The sequence below is a fragment of the Hyperolius riggenbachi genome, chromosome 4, assembly GCF_040937935.1.
Source record: "Hyperolius riggenbachi isolate aHypRig1 chromosome 4, aHypRig1.pri, whole genome shotgun sequence".
Classification (NCBI taxonomy): Eukaryota; Metazoa; Chordata; class Amphibia; order Anura; family Hyperoliidae; genus Hyperolius; species Hyperolius riggenbachi.
Genome location: NC_090649.1, coordinates 175,389,090 through 175,412,990, shown reverse-complemented (window position 1 = coordinate 175,412,990; position 23,901 = coordinate 175,389,090). Strand labels below are relative to the sequence as shown.

Below are 23,901 nucleotides of genomic sequence, written 5' to 3'. Positions count from 1 at the left end.
GGCTCCCCCACTTCACTGCATAGACTGTGTACAAATGAAGACAATTCATCACCATTTTTTATCCTTCAGCAGAGTGGTCAACTAACAAAGATCACGCCTACAGTAAGGAGACAGGACAGGAAAGCTCAAAGAAACTCAGGCTAATACATCCACATAGATAAGCTTGAAACATACTGGAAAAATATTCTGTGGATGAATGAGATAAAAATAGATCTTTTTGCATTGAATGAAAAGTATCATGTTTGGTAAAAGATACTCCAGGATGGCCCAAACGTGAAACATGGTGGTAGCAGCATCGTTGCTTGGTCCTGCTTTGCTGCCTCTGAACCAACATGAAAGTAAAAATTCTTAATTATGTCCATGAAAGATCTCTACAGCTGACAGTTGGCCAGTGAAAATCGAATGTGTGTATCTAGCTTTAGAAAGTCATTTCAGCCAGAAATGGTATGATGGTGGAGTTACCCTTTAAATAGTTTTACTGAAAGCTGGTATAGAAAAATGTAGCGAAAATTAATTTCTAGGTATATAAGAGGAAATCTAGTAACTCCAAGATTGAAATCTTGAGAAGGCATGGTCCACTTCCCCTGCTGTGTCTTGTTTTTACGGTTGTCTCATGTTTGCAATCTAAACCCACTGCTGATTTACACATTGCTTGGCCTGGCATTGTTATAAAGAATAATTAGTTAGTAATAACTCTTAGTATGGCAGGACAATTTCCCAGCGTGAAGCGTTGCTTTCTTTCTTCTTCTCTGTTAGCTTTGTCTCACGCTCCGACTGTTTGGAATTGCTTATGATTTTGTAAATTATTCTAGTGAATTAAAATAGACTTGAGATTGTGGTCTGATGTGCCGATGGGACCTGACTGTCCTCCTAGTAATTTTGCTACAAGCATGTACACTTAAATAAATAATGTGAGCATGACTGGGTAGGGGCAGAGGAGTAACTACCCTGTGCACATTAAGCAATAGCATCCTGTATATCAGTGTATATTGCAACGTACAGCAGGGACGGATCTAGACCAAGTTGCGCCTGGGGCAAGGTCAGTTTTTTGCGCCCAAAGGTCAGGTTTTGGCGCCTAAACTGCCATTCATTTTGCCGCTTTTTTAAGAATTCAACAAACTGCGCCTGGGGCAAGAGACCCACCTGCCCCCCCCCCCCCCCCCCCTAGATCCGTCCCTGGCGTACAGTTACATGCAACAAACAGTACAATGCATAAAGTCTGTGAAATTAAAGATGAATACCAGTCCCCTTTGTTGCGCATGAAGGAAAAGCGTGTGTTCCTAAATTCACTATTAGATACACCAGTACCTCTCCTACAGGGTCTTTTACCCTGGTACTGTGATACCTTGATTTGCGAGCATAATTTGTTCCGGAAGCATGTTTGTAAACCAAAGCACTCTAACATCAAAGCGTTTTTTTTCGTATAGGAAATAACAGAAAACTCTGACAATTAGTTCCACAATCCAACAACAATTATAGAAAAATGACAGTATAATGTACTTTATAAAGTAAAAGTACAGTACAGTGCAAACAGTAAATCAAATGAACCTGCACTAAGCAGTGAAAAAAATTACTTTACAGAAGTGGCGTCCGAAGGGGGTGGCGCAATGTGCGGCCCGCCTCTGGTCTCAGCGTGCAGGAAATGGGAAGTTACAGCTGGCCCCCCTGCAGCCGGGGGCTACCGCAGCCCAGAACCGCCCTGCTGTAGAAGCTGCCTGGGACAATGCTGCCTGGTTACCTGCTGCCCATATACATATATTTCTATTTTTCATCCATTTTCTATCAGTTTGACCAGAAATGTATACCTTTTAGGGTCGGTTCGCACTTGTTTTAAAACATATCCATGTCTCCGTTTTTGGGCCCAGACCAAAACCGGAGTCACGGATACCAATGTTTAAAATAGCGGCCATCCTGACACACTTTAAAACACGGATCCGTTTTGAAACACTGAACGGAGATTTCCGGATTTGTTGGGGCTTAACGGACCCCCACGGACCCCCGGATACACGAATGGGTAGTGAAAGGCAATACAAAAACGGATCTCCCTCTTCACAAGCTATTTTGCACATAAAAATGGAGGGAGATCTGGATTGCCTGCTCCCCTCCTTCTCCCCTCAACGCTCCTTCCCATGAATGTCCCCAGGTAGCCTGGGGGGGGGGGGGGGGGTTAGCAGCAAGGAAGGGGGGCAGAGGTGGGGAGGGGGGTCGGCCTCCTCCTCCCTTACCTGGGTCCCCCATCCCCGTTCCCCCTCCAGCTATTTTCTCTATATGTAAAGTAATGTAATGAGCAGAGAGCGGGGAAGCAATTACCTACTTCCTTCCTCCGCTCGCCACGTGACTTCCTGCAATGCCGCCCACTGAAGTATAGAAGGGGGTGGAAGTAGCTGGAAGGAGAGCGGGGACGGGGACCCATGTGAGGAAGGGGAGGTCCGACCCCCCTCCCCATCGCTGTGCATGCTGCCCCCCTTCCTGGCTGCTATCCCCTCCAGCCAGGGCTGGGGATATGTCTTTTTAAACACAAATGGACGCAAACGGACTGGAAACTTATGCTGCAAAAGCGTAGCATGGATCCGTTTGCGTGCCGTTTTTTTAAAACCGGAGCTCGGACCACGGATTGCGTTCTGCAACCGTGCCTAGTGTGGACCGAGCCTTACTGTATGTGTGAACACAGCCATAGACGCATGCAAAACTGATACAAAACTGATACAAAACTGATAGCCTGTACCGGACCGGAAATGTACAACTTTTATGTGTGAACACACCCATAGAAACACATAGATAACTGATGCCAACTGACAGGACACCTTTTTATGTGTGAACTAAGCCTTACTAGGGGACCATTAGGCAATCTGTCAGGTGCACTGGTTTTCTGTATTGTAACTGTGGAGAATAATTTACTTCCTGTTTTGTTTCCTAGGCATTAATCATGTGACAAGCTTGGCAATATCGAGGAGAAATACAAACATTTCACAAAATTCTATTAAATTATAGATGTTTCCTCTCCTCAATAGTCTCTTTTTATCAGATTGGAGGTTTGTTATAGAAGGGTGATGTTAAGACACTTATTTGAACTTGCACAGTGAATACTTAATGAGGGCAATATAACCCTACCACCTGAATCATATTGCTGAGGTACTCACAAGGACATGGCTCAGTTGTTGGGTCACATTACCTCTTTTCCAAGATACCAGCGAACCCTTTTCATAAATGCTTGTAGATGAGTTACAGTGGAAAGCATGTAAGGATGATCAACAATAATTAGAATGGACATAATCTGTGTCAATCCGCAGTCTGCATACCACAAATTACATTTAATGAGAACATCTGTACTCCGTTTAGCTGTTATAAATCCTTGTTATAATTAGGTGTAATCTTGTATTGTCATATTTTCACTAATGCTTCTGTGCTGCTCCAAGGATCAGGAGTTTCCCATCTCAGCAGCATCAGGTAATTTACACCGAAGTGAACCAAGATGTGACTACAATTTGGCACGGAAGTTGTTAATCTAGCTGATTGCAGCCACTGGATAACCCTGGGCTGCGGCACAAGGAGAGTCAGAAATATTGCATATGCTTTACACAAATATGCAGCAGCAGCATTTATTCCAAGCCAAATTTCCCCTCTCCTGCACACAGATTCATTTCACTCCCAGTGCTGCTGCCAGGATCCAAATTAGAAAATGAAGACGGGTGACTCCATACTGAGGCCTTGTGGTTTGCATTCATTTCTGTAATACAATTAACCCTAATTGCCCACAATGTACCGTACTTACCGGATATTTGCATAATCTAGTTGCTAGGGTAAAACAGTGAATATGCCATATGGTAAACATATTCATATTGAACTGAAGACTCCTGACAGGTACATGCAAAATGGAATTACATCATCCATGCTTCAACTAAACTCTGAGCAGGAAGTTTAAATGAGCATTTGCTTGGAGCTCATTGCCTTTTATAGGTGGTGGTTTTTAAAGAGGCCCAACCTTTTTTTCAAAATGGATAAAAAGTACTTGCCAATACGGTCCGTATTGCGCCTGTTCCGCTAAGGGAAACCCATGTCTGAGCTAAGTACAGCGAGCTGAATTTCTGCCATGCCCACAAAAAAGCTCAGTGTATAAATGTGTGCAAAATGCTGGTATTATAGTTATCAGTTTACTACCTGTACATTTATAAAAATAAAACTTAGTTAACTGCTTCCAGACCGACATGGTTGGAATCCTGCTGGACATAGATTAGATGTTGGACATAGAATTTTTACACCCTCGTCCCTGGGTGCAATATAACCTAGAAACTGCCCTGCATTCACAGTTTCATTATTAAAGCTGCAGAAAGGAGTTCACCAGTAAATGTATCATTCTCTCTTCTCCCGCTTTCTTCTTCTGTTCATTGCTTCAGTAGAATGAATTTGAACACCTGCATCATTTGGTAGCCTGTTGATATATTGGCACCCCATCGGTAGTAGCGACGGGTGGTGTGTACAAAGGGCAGGGACTTAATCAACGCGAGCTTATGACCCGCACTTACTGGGAATTCCTCGTTCATGGGAAATAATTGCAATCCCTGATCCCTATCACGAACTGAGTTCAGCGGGTTACCCGCACCTGTCGGCGAAGGGTAGACACACGCTGATCCATTCAATGTAGCGCGCGTGCAGCCCCGGACATCTAAGGGCATCACAGACCTGTTATTGGCACGCTTTCATTTTTATTTCTCATGCTTTACACCTCTAAAGATGCATTATGGATTTGGCATATTAACTGCTTTAGATGTTCATGTATTTTTTCTGTCATAAGTTGTAAATTGGTATGTTTTTCCATATTCTTATTCATGCATCCTGTTTTATACAGTCATAAAGAAGCAGAAAGAAACCTTCCAAACAGGGCCGGTTTTAGCAACAATGGGACCCCAGGGCAAAAAAAATCTGGGGGGGGCCCAACAGATACCCTGGAACAAAAATCGGCATTAAAACCACTTAACGACCTGCCGCCGATAGGCGGCGGCAGGTCGTAAGTGGTTTTACATGGAAACGGGAGGGAGAGAGAGGGAGGCAAAATATCGCTGCGGAGGAGGGCTTTGAGGAGCTCCCCCGCTACAAGCAGATAGCCGGCGGCGATCAGACCCCCCCAGCAGGACATCCCCCTAGTGGGGAAAAAAGGGGGGAAGTCTGGTCGCCCTGGCTGCAAGGTGATCTGTGCTGAGGGCTGGAGAGCCCACACAGCACAGATCATAGAGAATACAGCCGTTCCTTAAAGGGAAGGTTCAGGGAGGGGATTAAAAAAATAAAAATAAATTTCCACTTACCTGGGCCTTCCTCCAGCCCGTGGCAGGCAGGAGGTGCCCTCGCCGCCGCTCCGCAGGCTCCCGGTGGTCTCCAGTGCCCGACCCGACCTGGCCAGGCCGGCTGCCAGGTCGGGCTCTTCTGCGCAGGGCAGCCATCAGGGGGGGACAACTGACACTGCAGTGAGGGGCCCAGGGCTTCTGGGGGCCCCGGGCCCCCCAAGTGCTGGAAGGTCCACCTGTGCTGACTGCGGGCCTGTGGCTCACTGGCCAGCACATTGTGTTCCAGAACTGACAAAAGAGGCACAGGAAGAAAAGAGGGGGACAAAAGAAAATGGATAAAGAATAAGAACGGACCTACATGTCCCTATCTCCTTTGTTAACTGGGGACTACCTGTATTTTGCTAGTATTTGACTCCAGATTTGTAGGAAGTGAGTTCCGCACGATGTAGGTAGAGTCGAAATACCTTTATTGAATCAAACACATGACAGGCTAAAATCCATCACCACATGCTGACATGTTTCGGGCGTTACACGCCCTTAATCATAGCATAGGTGCATGTGAACAGAGGTGACCTATATAAAGGATAGGACCACACTCGGTACCACATGATCAGGCCCCACCCACAAAGAGGTGTATACATAAAACTTGAGGAACATCCTCAACAGTGTAATCAATACATAAAAACATATAACACAAGGATAAAATGTAAGTACACATGATTGGACACATTACAGTTTCACGCAGCAATGAAAGAACAAAAAATAAAATATATATGAATCTGACAAGCAGTTACATACATAGATATGCACACCAGGGACAGTACACCCAAATTACGTAACTGTATTGAGGTCCCATCTGGCGTTAAGGCCTCTTGGCGAACGCGTCCCTAGTTGGAAAATCCAATAGGCCTCCCGAGTGAGGAGACGCTTGTAAACGTCTCCCCCCCTGGGGGGCCTCTGGACACGCTCAATACCTTGAAATGAAAATGAAGCCATGTCACCAGAATGGACCTCTCTAAAATGCTTGGCCACATTGGATACCTCCGCAGTCAACCATCCTGCTCCCCTATAATGCTCCCCTACACGCTGTCTGAGATGACGTGTAGTACAACCCACATATTGAACATGACATGAGGAGCATGAAATCAAATAGACCACGAACTTTGTGTGGCAATTAATGTACTGTTTCATAGGGAAAATGTTTCCATTCGAGTAAGAAGTGACAGACCGGGCAGGTTGATGTACAACACAATAATTACAAGTAGAAAAATTACATTTATATGAGCCACAAGTGGTTAACCAGCATGGACGTGAGGAACTGCTGGAAAACAAACTGGGAGATAAAATACTCCCTAGTGTGGGGGCCTTTCTACTAGCGAATTTGACACCCTGTTTAAGGATCACATTAAGGGTGTCATCAGCCTGCAACACAGGTAAACATTTTCTTATAATCTGTGTAATCTGTGTATATTCCTGGCTATAAGCAGTCACAAACACTGTGTCTCCTTTCGTCTGTGATACCATCCTTCGAGAACTAGATGCCAAAAGGTCTTCTCTTGTTCTCAGAAGGGCCTGCTTCCTTCCCCTTTCTATCATCCATTTTGGATATCCACGCTCCGCAAGACGAGCACCCACAGCGCTCAACTCCACCCCAAGGGCCGCGGCGTCAGAACAGTTCCGGCGCGCCCGAATAGCCTCCCCCACCGGGACCGCACGGATAGTGTGGGACGGGTGACAACTATTGGCCCTCAGGGTGGAGTTGCCGCCGCAGGGCTTGCGGTACGTGCTGGAGACAACAGAGGCCGAGGAAGGATCTCCCCTAAGAGTAAGGTCAAGATAATTGACCTCTAGGGGTGACCACTGAAAAGTGAACACAAGGTTCAAGTTGTTAACATTAAGAAAATCAACGAACTGCTGAGCTTCGTCACACGTGCCGTCCCAGACGACCAACAGGTCGTCAATATATCTGCCATACCACACAACGTGGCTCGAAAAAATGTTAGAGTCACTGAACATGTGGAGCTCCTCCCACCAGCCCATATATAGGTTAGCTAGTGAGAGAGAAAATTTCGCTCCCATCGAAGCTCCACACAATTGTAAATAAAAATCAGAATCAAAAAGAAAATAGTTGTGGGTAAGCAGATAATGGACAGCACATGCGACGAAGAATTGGAGATCCGAAGAAAAGGCAGAATATCTGCCCATATGGTATTCTAAGGCTTCACTAGCTAACCTATATATGGGCTGGTGGGAGGAGCTCCACATGTTCAGTGACTCTAACATTTTTTCGAGCCACGTTGTGTGGTATGGCAGATATATTGACGACCTGTTGGTCGTCTGGGACGGCACGTGTGACGAAGCTCAGCAGTTCGTTGATTTTCTTAATGTTAACAACTTGAACCTTGTGTTCACTTTTCAGTGGTCACCCCTAGAGGTCAATTATCTTGACCTTACTCTTAGGGGAGATCCTTCCTCGGCCTCTGTTGTCTCCAGCACGTACCGCAAGCCCTGCGGCGGCAACTCCACCCTGAGGGCCAATAGTTGTCACCCGTCCCACACTATCCGTGCGGTCCCGGTGGGGGAGGCTATTCGGGCGCGCCGGAACTGTTCTGACGCCGCGGCCCTTGGGGTGGAGTTGAGCGCTGTGGGTGCTCGTCTTGCGGAGCGTGGATATCCAAAATGGATGATAGAAAGGGGAAGGAAGCAGGCCCTTCTGAGAACAAGAGAAGACCTTTTGGCATCTAGTTCTCGAAGGATGGTATCACAGACGAAAGGAGACACAGTGTTTGTGACTGCTTATAGCCAGGAATATACACAGATTACACAGATTATAAGAAAATGTTTACCTGTGTTGCAGGCTGATGACACCCTTAATGTGATCCTTAAACAGGGTGTCAAATTCGCTAGTAGAAAGGCCCCCACACTAGGGAGTATTTTATCTCCCAGTTTGTTTTCCAGCAGTTCCTCACGTCCATGCTGGTTAACCACTTGTGGCTCATATAAATGTAATTTTTCTACTTGTAATTATTGTGTTGTACATCAACCTGCCCGGTCTGTCACTTCTTACTCGAATGGAAACATTTTCCCTATGAAACAGTACATTAATTGCCACACAAAGTTCGTGGTCTATTTGATTTCATGCTCCTCATGTCATGTTCAATATGTGGGTTGTACTACACGTCATCTCAGACAGCGTGTAGGGGAGCATTATAGGGGAGCAGGATGGTTGACTGCGGAGGTATCCAATGTGGCCAAGCATTTTAGAGAGGTCCATTCTGGTGACATGGCTTCATTTTCATTTCAAGGTATTGAGCGTGTCCAGAGGCCCCCCAGGGGGGGAGACGTTTACAAGCGTCTCCTCACTCGGGAGGCCTATTGGATTTTTCAACTAGGGACGCGTTCGCCAAGAGGCCTTAACGCCAGATGGGACCTCAATACAGTTACGTAATTTGGGTGTACTGTCCCTGGTGTGCATATCTATGTATGTAACTGCTTGTCAGATTCATATATATTTTATTTTTTGTTCTTTCATTGCTGCGTGAAACTGTAATGTGTCCAATCATGTGTACTTACATTTTATCCTTGTGTTATATGTTTTTATGTATTGATTACACTGTTGAGGATGTTCCTCAAGTTTTATGTATACACCTCTTTGTGGGTGGGGCCTGATCATGTGGTACCGGGTGTGGTCCTATCCTTTATATAGGTCACCTCTGTTCACATGCACCTATGCTATGATTAAGGGCGTGTAACGCCCGAAACATGTCAGCATGTGGTGATGGATTTTAGCCTGTCATGTGTTTGATTCAATAAAGGTATTTCGACTCTACCTACATCGTGCGGAACTCACTTCCTACAAATCTGTACTTGGGGTCCAAGCAACCCAGTTTCCTGCACTGTCGGTGGACGGAGGTTTGTGAGCGGATTTCCACACACTTTTATTTGACTCCACCCACAACATTTTGCTGCATCTTGCTGTGCATGCCTCTTTCTTCAGTGTCGGAGCCATGAACATTTTTTTGCCGTAGCGCACTTCGTGCACGGGGGTGGGGTGGCTAGTGGGTGGGCCTAGCAACCAGTGGGTGGGCCCAGGGAGGGGGGCCCCAGGCCTGATGATGTGTGAGGGGCCCCAAAATTTTTGATGGCAGCCCTGCTTCTGCGCTCCATTTCCTGGCACTTCTGCGTCCCACGCCGGCGCGCTGACGTCATCGGACGTCCGCCGGGCTGTACTGCGCAGGCGCAGTAGTTCTGCGCATGCGCAGTACAGCCCGGCGGACGTCCGATGACGTCAGCGCGCCGGCGTGGGACGCAGAAGTGCCAGGAAATGGAGCGCAGAAGAGCCCGACCTGGCAGCCGGCCTGGCCAGGTCGGGTCGGGCACTGGAGACCACCGGGAGCCTGCGGAGCGGCGGCGAGGGCACCTCCTGCCTGCCACGGGCTGGAGGAAGCCCCAGGTAAGTGGAAATTTATTTTTATTTTTTTAATCCCCTCCCTGAACCTTCCCTTTAAGTGGTTTTTAAGGGACCTTTTTTGCAGCTGGTATAGTGAGGGTGTGAAGCCCCAATCGGTCGGAGCTCCACATTCTGGCTATCCCAGCCTGCATGGGGGACAAAGGGTTAAAAAGTTTCAGGAGGGGGGACCCCACATAATTTTTTAAAAAAAAAATTCCCACACGCTAAACATAAAAAAAAAATAATTGGGAAAATAGGAAAAAATACCAGGGATTTTCATACAGCCATATTGCGGCTGTACAGCGATCCCTGGCCAAAGCGCTGCGGCTGCGGAGGGGTTTTTAGTACATATGGACCTCCTGGAAACCCCGTCAGGAAATTCATTACTCTTTCTTTTGATACATGTAAAATTACACTACCGTTAGGTTTGCTACTAAAAGTGACATTTACCGCATTTAAAAGTATACTTTTTTCCTTCCAACCGTTAAAATCGATTCTCTCAAAAACTATAAGGTCTTTTTGGAAAAAAAAATGTCCCTTTTATTCCCAATGATCTCCTTAACATATCCTGCAAATTTAGGGTTTCTAGCATTTAAGGTGGATTTGCTATTAACCGTTAAAAATCGGCGAGTTTTTAAATGTGTATTTTTTTTCCTTTGAAACTTTAAAATTAATTTTATCAAAAACTATAAGGTCTTTTTGAAAAAATGTTTTCCTCTTGTAGCCACTGGGGGCCCCTACAGTCTCTGGGGCCCTGGGGCCATTGCCTACTTTACCTCCATGGTAGTGCCGGCCCTGCTTCCAAAGAAGCTGTTCACATTTGGGTATTACTCATATTGTCAGTCACTGTAGGGATCTTTATGTTGCTGGCTGTTGCTTGCTGCTATGATTAGTATGATACCCCCTTTCTCAGGCCACTCTGTAGGGAGTTAAGCACTCCATTCATCACCACTTGTTTGTAGGTGGAAATGGTGATATATATGTAAATAAATGCTCTGAATAGACAGATCTTGTGGACAGTCAGGTGAAAGCTCTACCCTGTGCCCTCATTTCTCATTGGTTAATAGTTCTGTGACTGTCTAATCAGGTGGTCAGATCATACTCCATTTCCAAATGCTCTTCAGTTATCTGCAATATTAGCATGTACATTGGAACAAGGTCTGTCAAGCCTCTGTTTGTATATGTATGTCATGTATATTTTGCATCTTAGAGTCTAGAGTTGAGTGGGATGAAGAAACTAGGCAAGCAGGGGATATAGCGGGATGCAGCAATTAGGACAGCGAGTCTTTTGGCAACTGGCTCAGATGGGGATATGTGTCTGTGGGTGAATAGGTATAGGGCAATGCAATGTATAGTGCAATGCAAGGTATAGCGGTATGTAATGTAATGTAATGCTAACTCACGCTAATTGATGCCTCTGCGGCTCGTTGCTATTTATCTATGTCTCTATCTATGTCTTCTTTTTCTGAGCTAGATGTATTGTGCCAAAAACAATTCCGGGCATGACCCAGTCATGCTTGGCGAAATAAAGATTTCTGATTCTGATTCTGATTCTGATTCTGAATTATGAAAGATTGTATCCTTGCCTGAAGAGATTTCTTAGAAGGGTGTGCTTAAAGTTTTCATGACTTAGAGCATGGCGGATAAGATGTGCAAGCGCATTCCTATCCAAAGGAAAGCTGAAGCTCATGAGAAGTTCTGGATTTCAGAGTGACAGGAGGTAACCAAAGTAAAGGATGGGAAGATTGTGCAAATCTGTGCAATGCTGCTTGTGGGATGTCAGCTGAAAATTAGTGAGGAGATGTAGGGAGGGGATCATTTATAACAGGTGGTTAGGAGCTTGCACTAAATTATCTGTGTGATGGGCAGACAATAAAGGGATTGGCTAAGAGGGCCGGCGTCAGAGGAGTGGAAGGCGAGGCAACTGAGACAAGCATCAAAGTTCAGTAGGGATTAGCCAAGCAGCAGCCTGTTTTTTTTTTCTTTTTGGGGGGTGGGGGGATATGATGTAGCAGCAGTTGAAACAGGAGATCATAAGATCATGCTTAAGCATCTTAGTAGCCTCTTGGTGTGAGAAAAGTGCATGTTCGTAATATGATTTTCAGATGGAAGTAGCAAAATGTTGTCAATGTGATAATGTGAGCCTTAAAGTGGACCCAAACCAAACATGCTTTTTAATTAAAAATATTTAGTTGCACCACTCTACCACATACAAAGATAAATAAACACTCCTTCAAGCCTATGAGCATTTCAGTGCATGCTTTTCACCCTTCTCTTTTCATAACTAGGGTTATACTGGGGGCAGCCAATTAGCAATTCCTCCATTGCTATTCCACCAGTTTGCCGGAAAAATCCCAGCAATATGAAAGGAAGGGAGGGGTTCCTCCAATAAATGTGAAATATTTTATATTTGTCATCATGCAGCTGAAAAAAGGCTGCTATTTATTATTATAATTTAGAAAATAGATTTTATTTCTGAAATCTTGTATTTTTAATTTGGGTCCACTTTAAATGAAAGCTCAGAATCCATTTTTTTCACCAGACAGCGTGCATTAGGAGCTGAAATTATCTGGTTATTATATATGGTGACTACAGGGAGGAAAAGAAATGAGATGGTAAAAAGACAACAAGTTTTGTTTTGCTTATATTTAAGTCTTGCTAGAGGGGTCTTGGATGAGACAGCCAGTTGTGGCCATCTTTGCTGAGAATCTAGCACCCATATAGCCTCTCCGACAAAAAGTGATCTGGAGTGCTGCTGAGGACATTGCTCTCTTCCTTACCCTTCCTGCTGGAGGCTGTGCCATCACAATGGTGGTCTGATGCATTGAGTCCCAATCCCTGCAGTTGACATTCCTTGACCTCGTGCATGTGTAGACACATTTTTTTGATTGGTGATGTTATGGTTGCCTGTTTGTTTGAATGAATAAAGTATGTGTTTGAGGAGGCAAGATGGCATGAAGGAGGAAAGAGCAAATATACACACGAGATAAGGTCAGGAGCTTAGAGACAGATTTGTATGTTATCACTATAGCATTAATGCTAAAAACCAAATGAATGTATCTCACTTCATTCATTGAAGATGTGGGGGTAGATAGCAAAAAGAAGGGTCTCAAGAACAGGACCTTGTAGTACACTAATAGACAGCAGGCATAGGAAAGAGTTAGTACTGGAGTATGGAATAGAAAAAGAACAGAAGAAGAGGAAATGCAATAATGTGCTAGGCCCTTGATACATAGCAATAAGAGAGTCTAGAGAAGAAGAAAATTATCAATTTAAGAGGCTGAGGTATGGCTTAAGCTCAACACACACCATACAATCTTGGTTGTACAGATTTACCAAATCTATGTAGTATAAGTGCCAACAGATTGAAAATACCTTGAATGATTGATTGGATAAGCTCTTATACTACATGAAAGTGGTAAGATTGAACAACCCAGATTGTATGGTGTGTGTTGAGCCTTAGAAGTATGAAGAATAAGCCTTTAGATTTTGCTACCAGCTGGTCGTTAAGTGAAGATTGTTTCAGTAGATTGTTGGGGTGTACAGAAGCAGGACTGAAGGTGGTCAGACAAGAAGTTAGAAAATACATTGCCACACAGTTCTGAATAGATGTGCCCTGCCAGCAGTTTAGGAGCAAAGGGGAGAAGCAAATAAGACATTAGCTTAGAGGGGGCATTAGAGTCCAGAGGGGCTTTTTTGATTGGTGATGTTATGGTTGCCTGTTTGTTTGAATGAATAAAGTATGTGTCTTACAATCAGAATATAGGGAACATTTAACTTTAGCTTTTTAATTCTCTGTTATGTGAAATGTTTAAATATTATAACAATACCTATTTAGCTGTGAGTTCTAATATTATTGGAATATTAGGGCAGCACAGTGGCATAGTGGTTAGCACTCTCACCTTGCAACACTGGGTCCCCGGTTCGAATCCCAGCCAGGTGAACATCTGCAAGGAGTTTGTATGTTCTCCCTGTGTGAGTGGGTTTTCTCCGGGCACTCTGGCTTCCTCCCACATCCCAAAAACATACAAATAAGTTAATTGGCTCCCCCTTAAAATTGGCCCTAGACTATGATACATACATAGACATATGACTATGGTAGGGATTAGATTGTGAGCCCCTCTGAGGGACAGTTAGTGACAAGACAGTAAACTGTACAGCGCTGCGTAATATGTCGGCGCTATATAAATACTTGAATAAATAAATAATTACTCATCAAAATTACTTTCAACTGTAATACAAGGAATGAGGTGCAGTAAGATGTCATAATGCTGAATAGAATACAAAATGATAATGCCAAGGAATGTTCAAAGTATAATGCAATCGTCATTGCATACCAGGCTAATGTCACAATTACAGAGACACAATTAATTAATTTTTATGTTATTTAATTGTACTGTATTTGTCATACTGTATATTCAATGAATTTGAATACAGCATATTCATTATAACCATTTAAAAAATTCTTAATTCATTTTCTTATTGTATATTTTTCTCAGGTGTGTGCTATGCTGAATTTGGCGTTCGCGTACCCAAAACTACTGGCTCTGCTTACACCTACAGTTATGTTACTGTCGGAGAATTTGTAGCATTCTTTATTGGATGGAATCTAATCTTAGAGTATCTGATTGGCACTGCAGCTGGAGCAAGCGCCCTCAGCAGTATGTTCGACTCCCTCGCCAATCACACTATCAGCCACTGGTTAATCGAGAGCGTTGGGACGTTAAATGGACTAGGTAATGACTTATCTCCATGTGGTTTGGCTTTAGTAAATTTTTACAGCAACACCTACATACCGTATATGTCAACTTCTATTTTCTGTTTTGTTTTGTTAAGATATTATAGGCTATATGACATTTTTCCTTAGGCAGGATTTACACTGCGGATTAGCGATGCGGTGCAGCCCGGGGGCCGCACCACCAAAAACAGCCTTTAGGATTACCGCGTAGGTAGGCGGTAATCCCCATCAGGCAGCCGGCCGAGCAGGAAGTGACGCTCACTTTCTGTTGCCGTAGTGATCACGTACGTGGAAGCGTATTGCTAAAATACGCTTCTGCACATACGTGACACATACAACTTGTGGCAGTCATTTTAAAACACGCACGTCGCCATAGACTTACATGACTTTCGGTCCACTGAAGTTTGCCTCAGGAGTCGCATGGTAACATAGGTATGCACTTTCTTTGGGGCAAAAACGTAACTTCGATTGCATTGCGCCGCACCACTTTGGTATGAAAGGACCCATAGACTAACATTGCCCTAGTGGTGGGCTAAGTTAAAATGGCGCACCGCGCCAGTGTGAAAGGGCCCTTAGTGTTGCCAGTGTGTATATTTTGAAAGTAAATGTATGAATAGGCCATCCTGCGCATAAGCCCGCCCCCTCGTTCTTACCACCACTTTTAGTCTAAAAAATAGGCCAAAAGCTATGACCCTCTTAAAGGCTATGGTAGAATATTGGGGTCCCCAATATTCTGCCGTAGCCCCCCTTGTAGATTGTGCATTAGAATGAGCCAGAAGGTTTGCACAGTGCACGTTGGAGCATGCTGCAGCATGTATATCTATCTTTCCTCACCCCAGCTCCGGTTCCCCGTGGCTCCCGAGCAGCTTTTGAACTGGCCACTAGAGCTCCAAGCTCTCTGTCATGTGACCGGCGCAGTGAGCCTGGGGCTCTAGTGGCCGGTTTAGAAGTTGCCGGGGAGATTTGTGAATGCAAGCTGGAGCAAGAAGAGGTAAATGAACATGCTGCAGCACGCTCCAGCACAAGCTCTGCATGCAGGGATGCATACCTCACCCATGGAATATCACCTGGGCATAAGCCGGACCCCCCCCCCACACACACACACACACACACACACACTTTACACCCAAAATGTAGGTGTCAAAAAGTCAACTTATCTGCAGTGATGCACTAATATATATATATATATATATATATATATATATAGATAGATAGATAGATAGATAGATAGATAGATAGATAGATAGATATAGATATAGATATAGATATAGATATATTTTACTTTTTCAGTCAGTTAGCGTAACAGACAGCAAGATACAATTTAATGTTGTATCTCTGGCATTGCGTCAGCAGTGTCACCTGGTGTTACAATTACAATAATGCAATAAAGGCACAGGAGAAGCTGCTTAAAGGGCAGGCTTTTCCTATCTGACATCACAGTCTGTGTTTATAAATGTGCCTGTTCTATTACAGATGATGCATGGGCTACAGGGAATTATAGCCTACCAACTGTCTGCAGGCCTGAATCACGAAAGCTTATTACTCACTCTTATGACTCATAACAAAACATACTCTGCCGGCATAGCCATCCTTCACAATCCGATCGGCTGCAAGCGCAGTGTTTGATAATGAGTTTCGCCTTGATTTCTTGTAAAAGACAAATGTGTGCACAGTGTACAGTATAGTCTTTAAGCTAAACAAGTAATATTGTTGCATGCTTTTTTTTCCAGGGAAAGGAGAAGAATCCTATCCAGACCTCCTTGCTTTGGTCATTGCTGTCATTGTGACAATAATTGTGGCCCTTGGAGTAAAGAATTCCGTTGGCTTTAATAACGTGTTGAACGTGATTAACTTGGCAGTGTGGGTGTTTATCATGATCGCTGGCCTTTTCTATGTCAATGGAAAGAACTGGTCAGAAGGAAATTTTCTACCCTATGGATGGTCAGGGGTATGATATTCCATTTCCCTTTATACACATATATATCTACTGTATATATTATAACAAATAAATGTCATTTGACTAATTATTATGTGACACTCACTCAACTACTGCAGTATGTAGGTCTAGTTAAAGTGAACCCGAGGTGAAAATAAACTGATGAGATAAACAATTATATATATTCTCCTACTCCTAAAAATGACCTTTTGTAAGCATTACATGGTTGTCTTTTATATTTAAACATTTACAAAGTAGGTTGAATGTTTTACCGTCTCTACTTGCTTTCATGTAATGGGCCCAATACAGCTTACAGTGGTGCAAGGCTGAAACCCAATAGTAGGAAGAAGGACAATACCATGTATTTCTGCCTGCACCTCTACATGCAGCATCTCTGGATTATAGTGAAGACAATCAATTTGCAAGCTAATCGTGCACTTTACAATTTTTAATGTATGTACAGTACTTAGGTTCAGTGACCAGACATCCTAGTTTACCTGCGACAAGTTCTGTAATTAGGGTCTCTTGTCCCTGGCAAGAATTTGTTACAGACAATGGCCTCAATTCACTAAACTTATCTCCTGTCTTTAATAACTCTTCTAGAGTTGTTACCATGGTGATAAAGCATGTAGTATTCAGGAAACATTTTACCTCAGGCAAGCCTAAAGTTAACTCTTCTGTCTTTAAATTAACTCTCCAATCCTTAAAATAACTCCAGAGTTAAAGACAGGCTGTTAATTAGCTGCATGTGAAAATAACTACAGAGGAGGTAAATTAACTACAGAGGAGGTAAATTAACTACAGGAGAGGTAACTTAAGGAATGAAGAGGTAAGATAACTCTTTCACGTGTGGAGGTAAGTTTTCTCTTGCCTTATTATCTCTAGCATGATCTTAGTGAATTGAGGCCAATGGCCTCAATTAACTAAGCTTATCTCCTGTCTTTAATAACTCTTCTAGAGTTGTTACCATGGTGATAAGGCATGTAGTATTCAGGAAACATTTTACCTCAGGCAAGCCTAAAGTTAACTCTTCTGTCTTTAAATTAACTCTCCAATCCTTAAAATAACTCCAGAGTTAAAGACAGGCTGTTAATTAACCGCGTGTGAAAATAACTACAGAGGAGGTAAATTAACTACAGAGGAGGTAAATTAACTACAGGAGAGGCAACTTAAGGAATGAAGAGGTAAGATAACTCTCTCACATGTGGAGGTAAGTTTTCTCTTGCTTTATTATCTCTAGCATGATCTTAGTGAATTGAGGCCAATGTCCCAAGTTGTCCGCCAGACCTCACTGCCGCCGGACTCTTTATGGCCACACAATTGTCACGCACTGGAGAGCATTAGAGACTATAAGTTTATGTCTTGTGCCACACCATGGTTTTTTGAAACAAACCAAATTTGAACAAGAGAAAGAAAGCCCATGAGGGTTAACACTATATATAATGATTAGTCACTGACCGGAATTTAGTGAAAATTTATTAGAAGCAAATAGATCTGTTACAGATGACATGGATGATTCCCCAGCAGTGGTTGTGTCAACCACATTACGTCTGGGTAAGTTACCCATTATTATTATGATTATTATTTATTTATAAAGCGCCAACATATTCTGTGGCGCTGTGCAAAATAGGAAAACAACCAAGGGATACATAATGATACAGACAATAATAGGCAGCACGGTGGCGTAGTGGTTAGAACTCTCGCCTTGCAGCGCTGGGTCCCCGGTTCGAATCCCAGACAGGGCACCATCTGCAAGGAGTTTGTATGTTCTCCCCGTGTCTGCGTGGGTTTCCTCTGAGTACTCTGGTTTCCTCCCACATCCCAAAAACATACAGATAAGTTAATTGGCTCACCCCTAAATTGGCCCTAGACTACAGTACTTACACTACATAATACATACATAAACATATGATAATAGAAGGTATTAGATTGTGAGCTCCTTTGAGGGACAGTTAGTGACAATACAATATATATATACTGTACAGCGCTGCGTAAGATGTTGGCGCTATATAAATACTAAATAATATTAATAATAACATCAAATATGGACACTGGTACACAATACAGAACTGGTGATTACAATGGCAGATGTAACATGATGAATAAAATGTATAACAGAGAGCAAGCTATTAACCACTTGAGGACCTAGGGCTTTCTACCCCTTAAGGACCGGCCACTTTTTTTCCATTCAGACCACTGCAGGTTTCACGGTTTATTGCTCGCTCATACAACCTACCACCTAAATGAATTTTGGCTCCTTTTCTTGTCACTAATAAAGCTTTCTTTTGGTGCTATTTGATTGCTGCTGTGATTTTTACTTTTTATTATATTCATCAAAAAAGACATAAATTTTGGCAAAAAATGATTTTTTTAACTTTCTGTGCTGACATTTTTCAAATAAAGTAAAATTTCTGTGTACATGCAGCACGAAAAATGTGGACAAACATGTTTTTGATTAAAAAAAACCCATTCAGCGTATATTTATTGGTTTGGGTAAAAGTTATAGCGTTTACAAACTATGGTGCAAAAAGTAAATTTTCCCATTTTCGAACATCTCTGACTTTTCTGACCCCCTGTAATGTTTCATGAGGGGCTAGAATTCCAGGATAGTATAAATACCCCCCCAAATGACCCCATTTTGGAAAGAAGACATCCCAAAGTATTCACTGAGAGGCATGGTGAGTTCATAGAAGATTTTATTTTTTGTCACAAGTTAGCGGAAAATGACACTTTGTGACAAAAAGAAAAAAAAAGTTTCCATTTCTGCTAACTTGCGGCAAAACAAAAAAGGAAATCTGCCACGGACTCACTATGCTCCTCTCTAAATACCTTGAAGTGTCTGCTTTCCAAAATGGGGTAATTTGTGGGGTGTGTTTACTGTCCTTGCATTTTGGGGGGTGCCTAATTGTAAGCACCCCTGTAAAGCCTAAAGGTGATCATTGGACTTTGGGCCCCTTAGCGCAGTTAGGCTGCAAAAAAGTGCCACACATGTGGTATTGCCGTACTCAGGAGAAGTAGTATAATGTGTTTTGGGGTGTATTTTTACGCATACCCATGCTGGGTGGGAGAAATATCTCTGTAAATGACAATTTTTGATTTTTGTTTTACACACAATTGTCCATTTACAGAGATATTTCTCCCACTCAGCATGGGTATGTGTAAAAATACACCCCAAAACACATTATACTACTTCTCCTGAGTATGGCTATACCACATGTGTGGCACTTTTTTGCACCCTAACTGCGCTAAGGGGCCCAAAGTCCAATGAGTACCTTTAGGATTTCACAGGTCATTTTTGTTTCAAGACTACTCCTCACGGTTTAGGGCCCCTAAAATGCCAGGGCAGTATAGGAACCCCACTAATGACCCCATTTTAGAAAGAAGACACCCCAAGGTATTCTGTTAGGAGTATGGTGAGTTCATAGAAGATTTTATTTTTTTCTCACAAGTTAGCGGAAATTGATTTGTATTGTTTTTTTTCACAAAGTGTCATTTTCCGCTAACTTGTGACAAAAAATAAAATCTTCTATGAACTCACCATACTCCTAACGGAATATCTTTGGGTGTCTTCTTTCTAGAATGGGGTCATTTGTGGGGTTCCTATACTGCCCTGGCATTTTAGGTGCCCTAAACCGTGAGGAGTAGTCTTGAAACCAAATGTCGCAAAATTGCCTGTGAAATCCTAAAACTACTCATTGGACTTTGGGCCCCTTAGCGCACTTAGGGTGTAAAAAAGTGCCACACATGTGGTACCGCCGTACTCAGGAGAAGTAGCATAATGTGTTTTGAGGTGTATTTTTGCATATACCCATGCTGGGTGGGATAAATATCTCTGTAAATGACAATTGTTTGATTTTCTTTACACACAATTGTCCATTTACAGAGAGATTTCTCCCACTCAGCATGGGTATGTGTAAAAATACACCCCAAAACACATTATACTACTTCTCCTGAGTATGGCGATACCACATGTGTGGCACTTTTTTGCACCCTAACTGCGCTAAGGGGCCCAAAGTTCAATGAGTACCTTTAGGATTTCACAGGTCATTTTTGTTTCAAGACTACTCCTCACGGTTTAGGGCCCCTAAAATGCCAGGGCAGTATAGGAACCCCACTGATGACCTTATTTTTAGAAAGAAGACACCCCAAGGTATTCCGTTAGGAGTATGGTGAGTTCATAGAAGATTTTATTTTTTGTCACAAGTTAGCGGAAATTGATTTTAATTGTTTTTTTTTTTCACAAAGTGTCATTTTCCGCTAACTTGTGACAAAAAATAAAATCTTCTATGAACTCACCATACTCCTAACGGAATACCTTTTGGTGTCTTCTTTCTAGAATGGGGTCATTTGTGGGGTTCTTATATTGCCCTGGCATTTTAGGGGCCCTAAACCGTGAGGAGTAGTCTTGAAACCAAATGTCGCAAAATGACCTGTGAAATCCTAAAGGTACTCATTGGACTTTGGGCCCCTTAGCACACTTAGGGTGTAAAAAAGTGCCACACATGTGGTACCGCCGTACTCAGGAGAAGTAGTATAATGTGTTTTGTGGTGTATTTTTACACATACCCATGCTGGGTGGGAGAAATATCTCTGTAAATGACAATTGTTTGATTTTTTTTACACACAATTGTCCATTTACAGAGAGATTTCTCCCACCCAGCATGGGTATGTGTAAAAATACACCCCAAAACACATTATACTTCTTCTCCTGAGTACGGCGATACCACATGTGTGACACTTTTTTGCAGCCTAGGAGCGCTAAGGGGCCCAACGTCCTATTCACAGGTAATTTTGAGGCATTTGTTTTCTAGACTGCCCCTCATGGTTTAAGACCCCTAAAATGCCAGGGCAGTATAGGAAACCCACAAGTGACCCCATTTTAGAAAGAAGACACCCCAAGGTATTCCGTTAGGTGTATGGCGAGTTCATAGAAGATTTTATTTTTTGTCACAAGTTAGTGAAAAATGACACTTTGTGAAAAAAAAACAATAAAAATCAATTTCCGCTAACTTTTGACAAAAAATAAAATCTTCTATGAACTCACCATACTCCTAACGGAATATCTTTGGGTGTCTTGTTTCTAGAATGGGGTCATTTGTGGGGTTCCTATACCGCCCTGGCATTTTACGGGCCCAAAACCGTGAGTAGTCTGGAAACCAAATGTCTCAAAATGACTGTTCAGGGGTATAAGCATCTGCAAATTTTGATGACAGGTGGTCTATGAGCGGGCGAATTTTGTGGAACCGGTCATAAGCAGGGTGGCCTTTTAGATGACAGGTTGTATTGGGCCTGATCTGATGGATAGGAGTGCTAGGGGGTGACAGGAGGTAATTGATGGGTGTCTCAGGGGTTGGCTAGAGGGGAAAATAGATGCAATTAATGCACTGGGGAGGTGATCGGAAGGGGGTCTGAGGGGGATCTGAGGGTTTGGCCGAGTGATCAGGAGCCCACACGGGGCAAATTAGGGCCTGATCTGATGGGTAGGTGTGCTAGGGGGTGACAGGAGGTGATTGATGGGTGTCTCAAGGTGTGATTAGATGGGGGAATAGATGCAAGCAATGCACTGGCGAGGTGATCAGGGCTGGGGTCTGAGGGCGTTCTGAGGGTGTGGGCGGGTGATTGAGTGCCCTAGGGGCAGATTAGGGTCTAATCTGATGGGTAGCAGTGACAGGGGGTGATTGATGGGTAATTAGTGGGTATTTAGGGTAGAGAACAGATGTAAACAATGCACTTGGGAGGTGATCTGACTTCGGATCTGCGGGCGATCTATTGGTGTGGGTGGGTGATCAGATTGCCCGCAAGGGGCAGGTTAGGGGCTGATTGATGGGTGGCAGTGACAGGGGGTGATTGATGGGTGATTGACAGGTGATTGACAGGTGATCAGTGGGTTATTACAGGGAAGAACAGATGTAAATAATGCACTGGCGAATTGATAAGGGGGGGTCTGAGGGCAATGTGAGTGTGTAGGCGGGTGATTGGGTGCCCGCAAGGGGCAGATTAGGGTCTGATCTGATGGGTAACAGTGACAGGTGGTGATAGGGGGTGATTGATGGGTGATTGATGGGTAATTAGTGAGTGTTTAGGGTAGAGAACAGATGTAAACACTGCACTTGGGAGATGATCTGACGTCGGATCTGCGGGCGATCTATTGGTGTGGGTGGGTGATCAGATTGCCCGCAAGGGGCAGGTTAGGGGCTGATTGATGGGTGGCAGTGACACTGGGTGATTGATAGGTGGCAGTGACAGGGGGTGATTGATGGGTGATTGACAGGTGATCAGTGGGTTATTACAGGGAAGAACAGATGTAAATATTGCACTGGTGAATTGATAAGGGGGGGTCTGAGGGCAATCTGAGCGTGTAGGCGGGTGATTGGGTGCCCGCAAGGGGCAGATTAGGGTCTGATCTGATGGGTAACAGTGACAGGTGGTGATAGGGGGTGATTGATGGGTGATTGATGGGTAATTAGTGGGTGTTTAGGGTAGAGAACAGATGTAAACACTGCACTTGGGAGGTGATCTGACGTCGGATCTGCGGGCGATCTATTGGTGTGGGTGGGTGATCAGATTGCCTGCAAGGGGCAGGTTAGGGGCTGATTGATGGGTGGCAGCCAGTGACAGGGGGTGATTGATGGGTGGCAGTGACAGGGGGTGATTGATGGGTGATTGATGGGTGATTGACAGGTGATTGACAGGTGATCAGGGGGGATAGATGCATACAGTACACAGGGGGGAGGTCTGGGGGGGGGGTCTGGGGAGAATCTGAGTGGTGGGGGGGAGATCAGGAGTTCCCAGGGTGCAGTTAGGGACCTAATAAAAAATATAGCGTTGACAGATAGTGACAGGGAGTGATTGATGGGTGATTAGGGGGGTGATTAGGTGCAAACAGCGGTCTGGGGGGTGGGCAGGAGGGGGGTCTGAGGGGTGCTGTGGGCAATCAGGGGGCAGGGGGGGAGAAATCAGTGTGCTTGGGTGCAGACTAGGGTGGCTGCAGCCTGCCCTGGTGGTCCCTCGGACACTGGGACCAGCAGGACAGGAGGCAGCCTGTATAATACACTTTGTATACATTACAAAGTGTATTATACACTTTGTATGTGGCGATCCGGGTGCTAGTAACCTGCCGGCGCTTCCGAACGGCCGGCGGGTTACAGCTCAAAGGGGGCGGAGCCAATCCCCGGCGGAGGATCGCGTCACGAATGACACGATCGCTCCGCCCATGCCCGTACAAGGACCGCCGCCTCTCGTACATACGGCGGTCCTTGCGGGATCCACTTTCCGGCCGCCCATGTGCAGTGCGCGGTCGTTAAGTGGTTAAATACCAGTAAATTAAATCCCAAGACACAAAATGATGAGAGAGCCCTGCCATAGCGAGCTTACAATCTACCCATTAGAACTTATCTCATTTTCTAAGTGGTAGTTGCATACCTGTTTTGATTTTGAATGGACCGCAGAGGCTAAAGTACAGGATGGTAACAGTAGACTAGGTGGCACAAAGGCTACT

General features: G+C 44.0%; 2 protein-coding genes across 5 annotated transcripts in view; both read left to right on the top strand.

Annotated features, from left to right (window-relative positions):
- RPL22L1 (ribosomal protein L22 like 1) overlaps positions 1 to 23,901 on the top strand; it is a 460,839-nt gene that overhangs the window by 306,954 nt on the left and 129,984 nt on the right. The gene's annotated exons all lie outside the window — the stretch shown is intronic.
- The window catches only part of SLC7A14 (solute carrier family 7 member 14), a 137,055-nt gene that overhangs the window by 94,681 nt on the left and 18,473 nt on the right, over positions 1 to 23,901 (top strand). For all 4 annotated transcript variants that reach the window (XM_068281006.1, XM_068281008.1, XM_068281009.1 and 1 more), the window contains 2 exons: positions 14,229 to 14,465; positions 16,198 to 16,415. In XM_068281006.1, the coding sequence (XP_068137107.1) occupies positions 14,229 to 14,465; positions 16,198 to 16,415 (455 nt within the window). The remainder of the gene's footprint in view (positions 1 to 14,228; positions 14,466 to 16,197; positions 16,416 to 23,901) is intronic.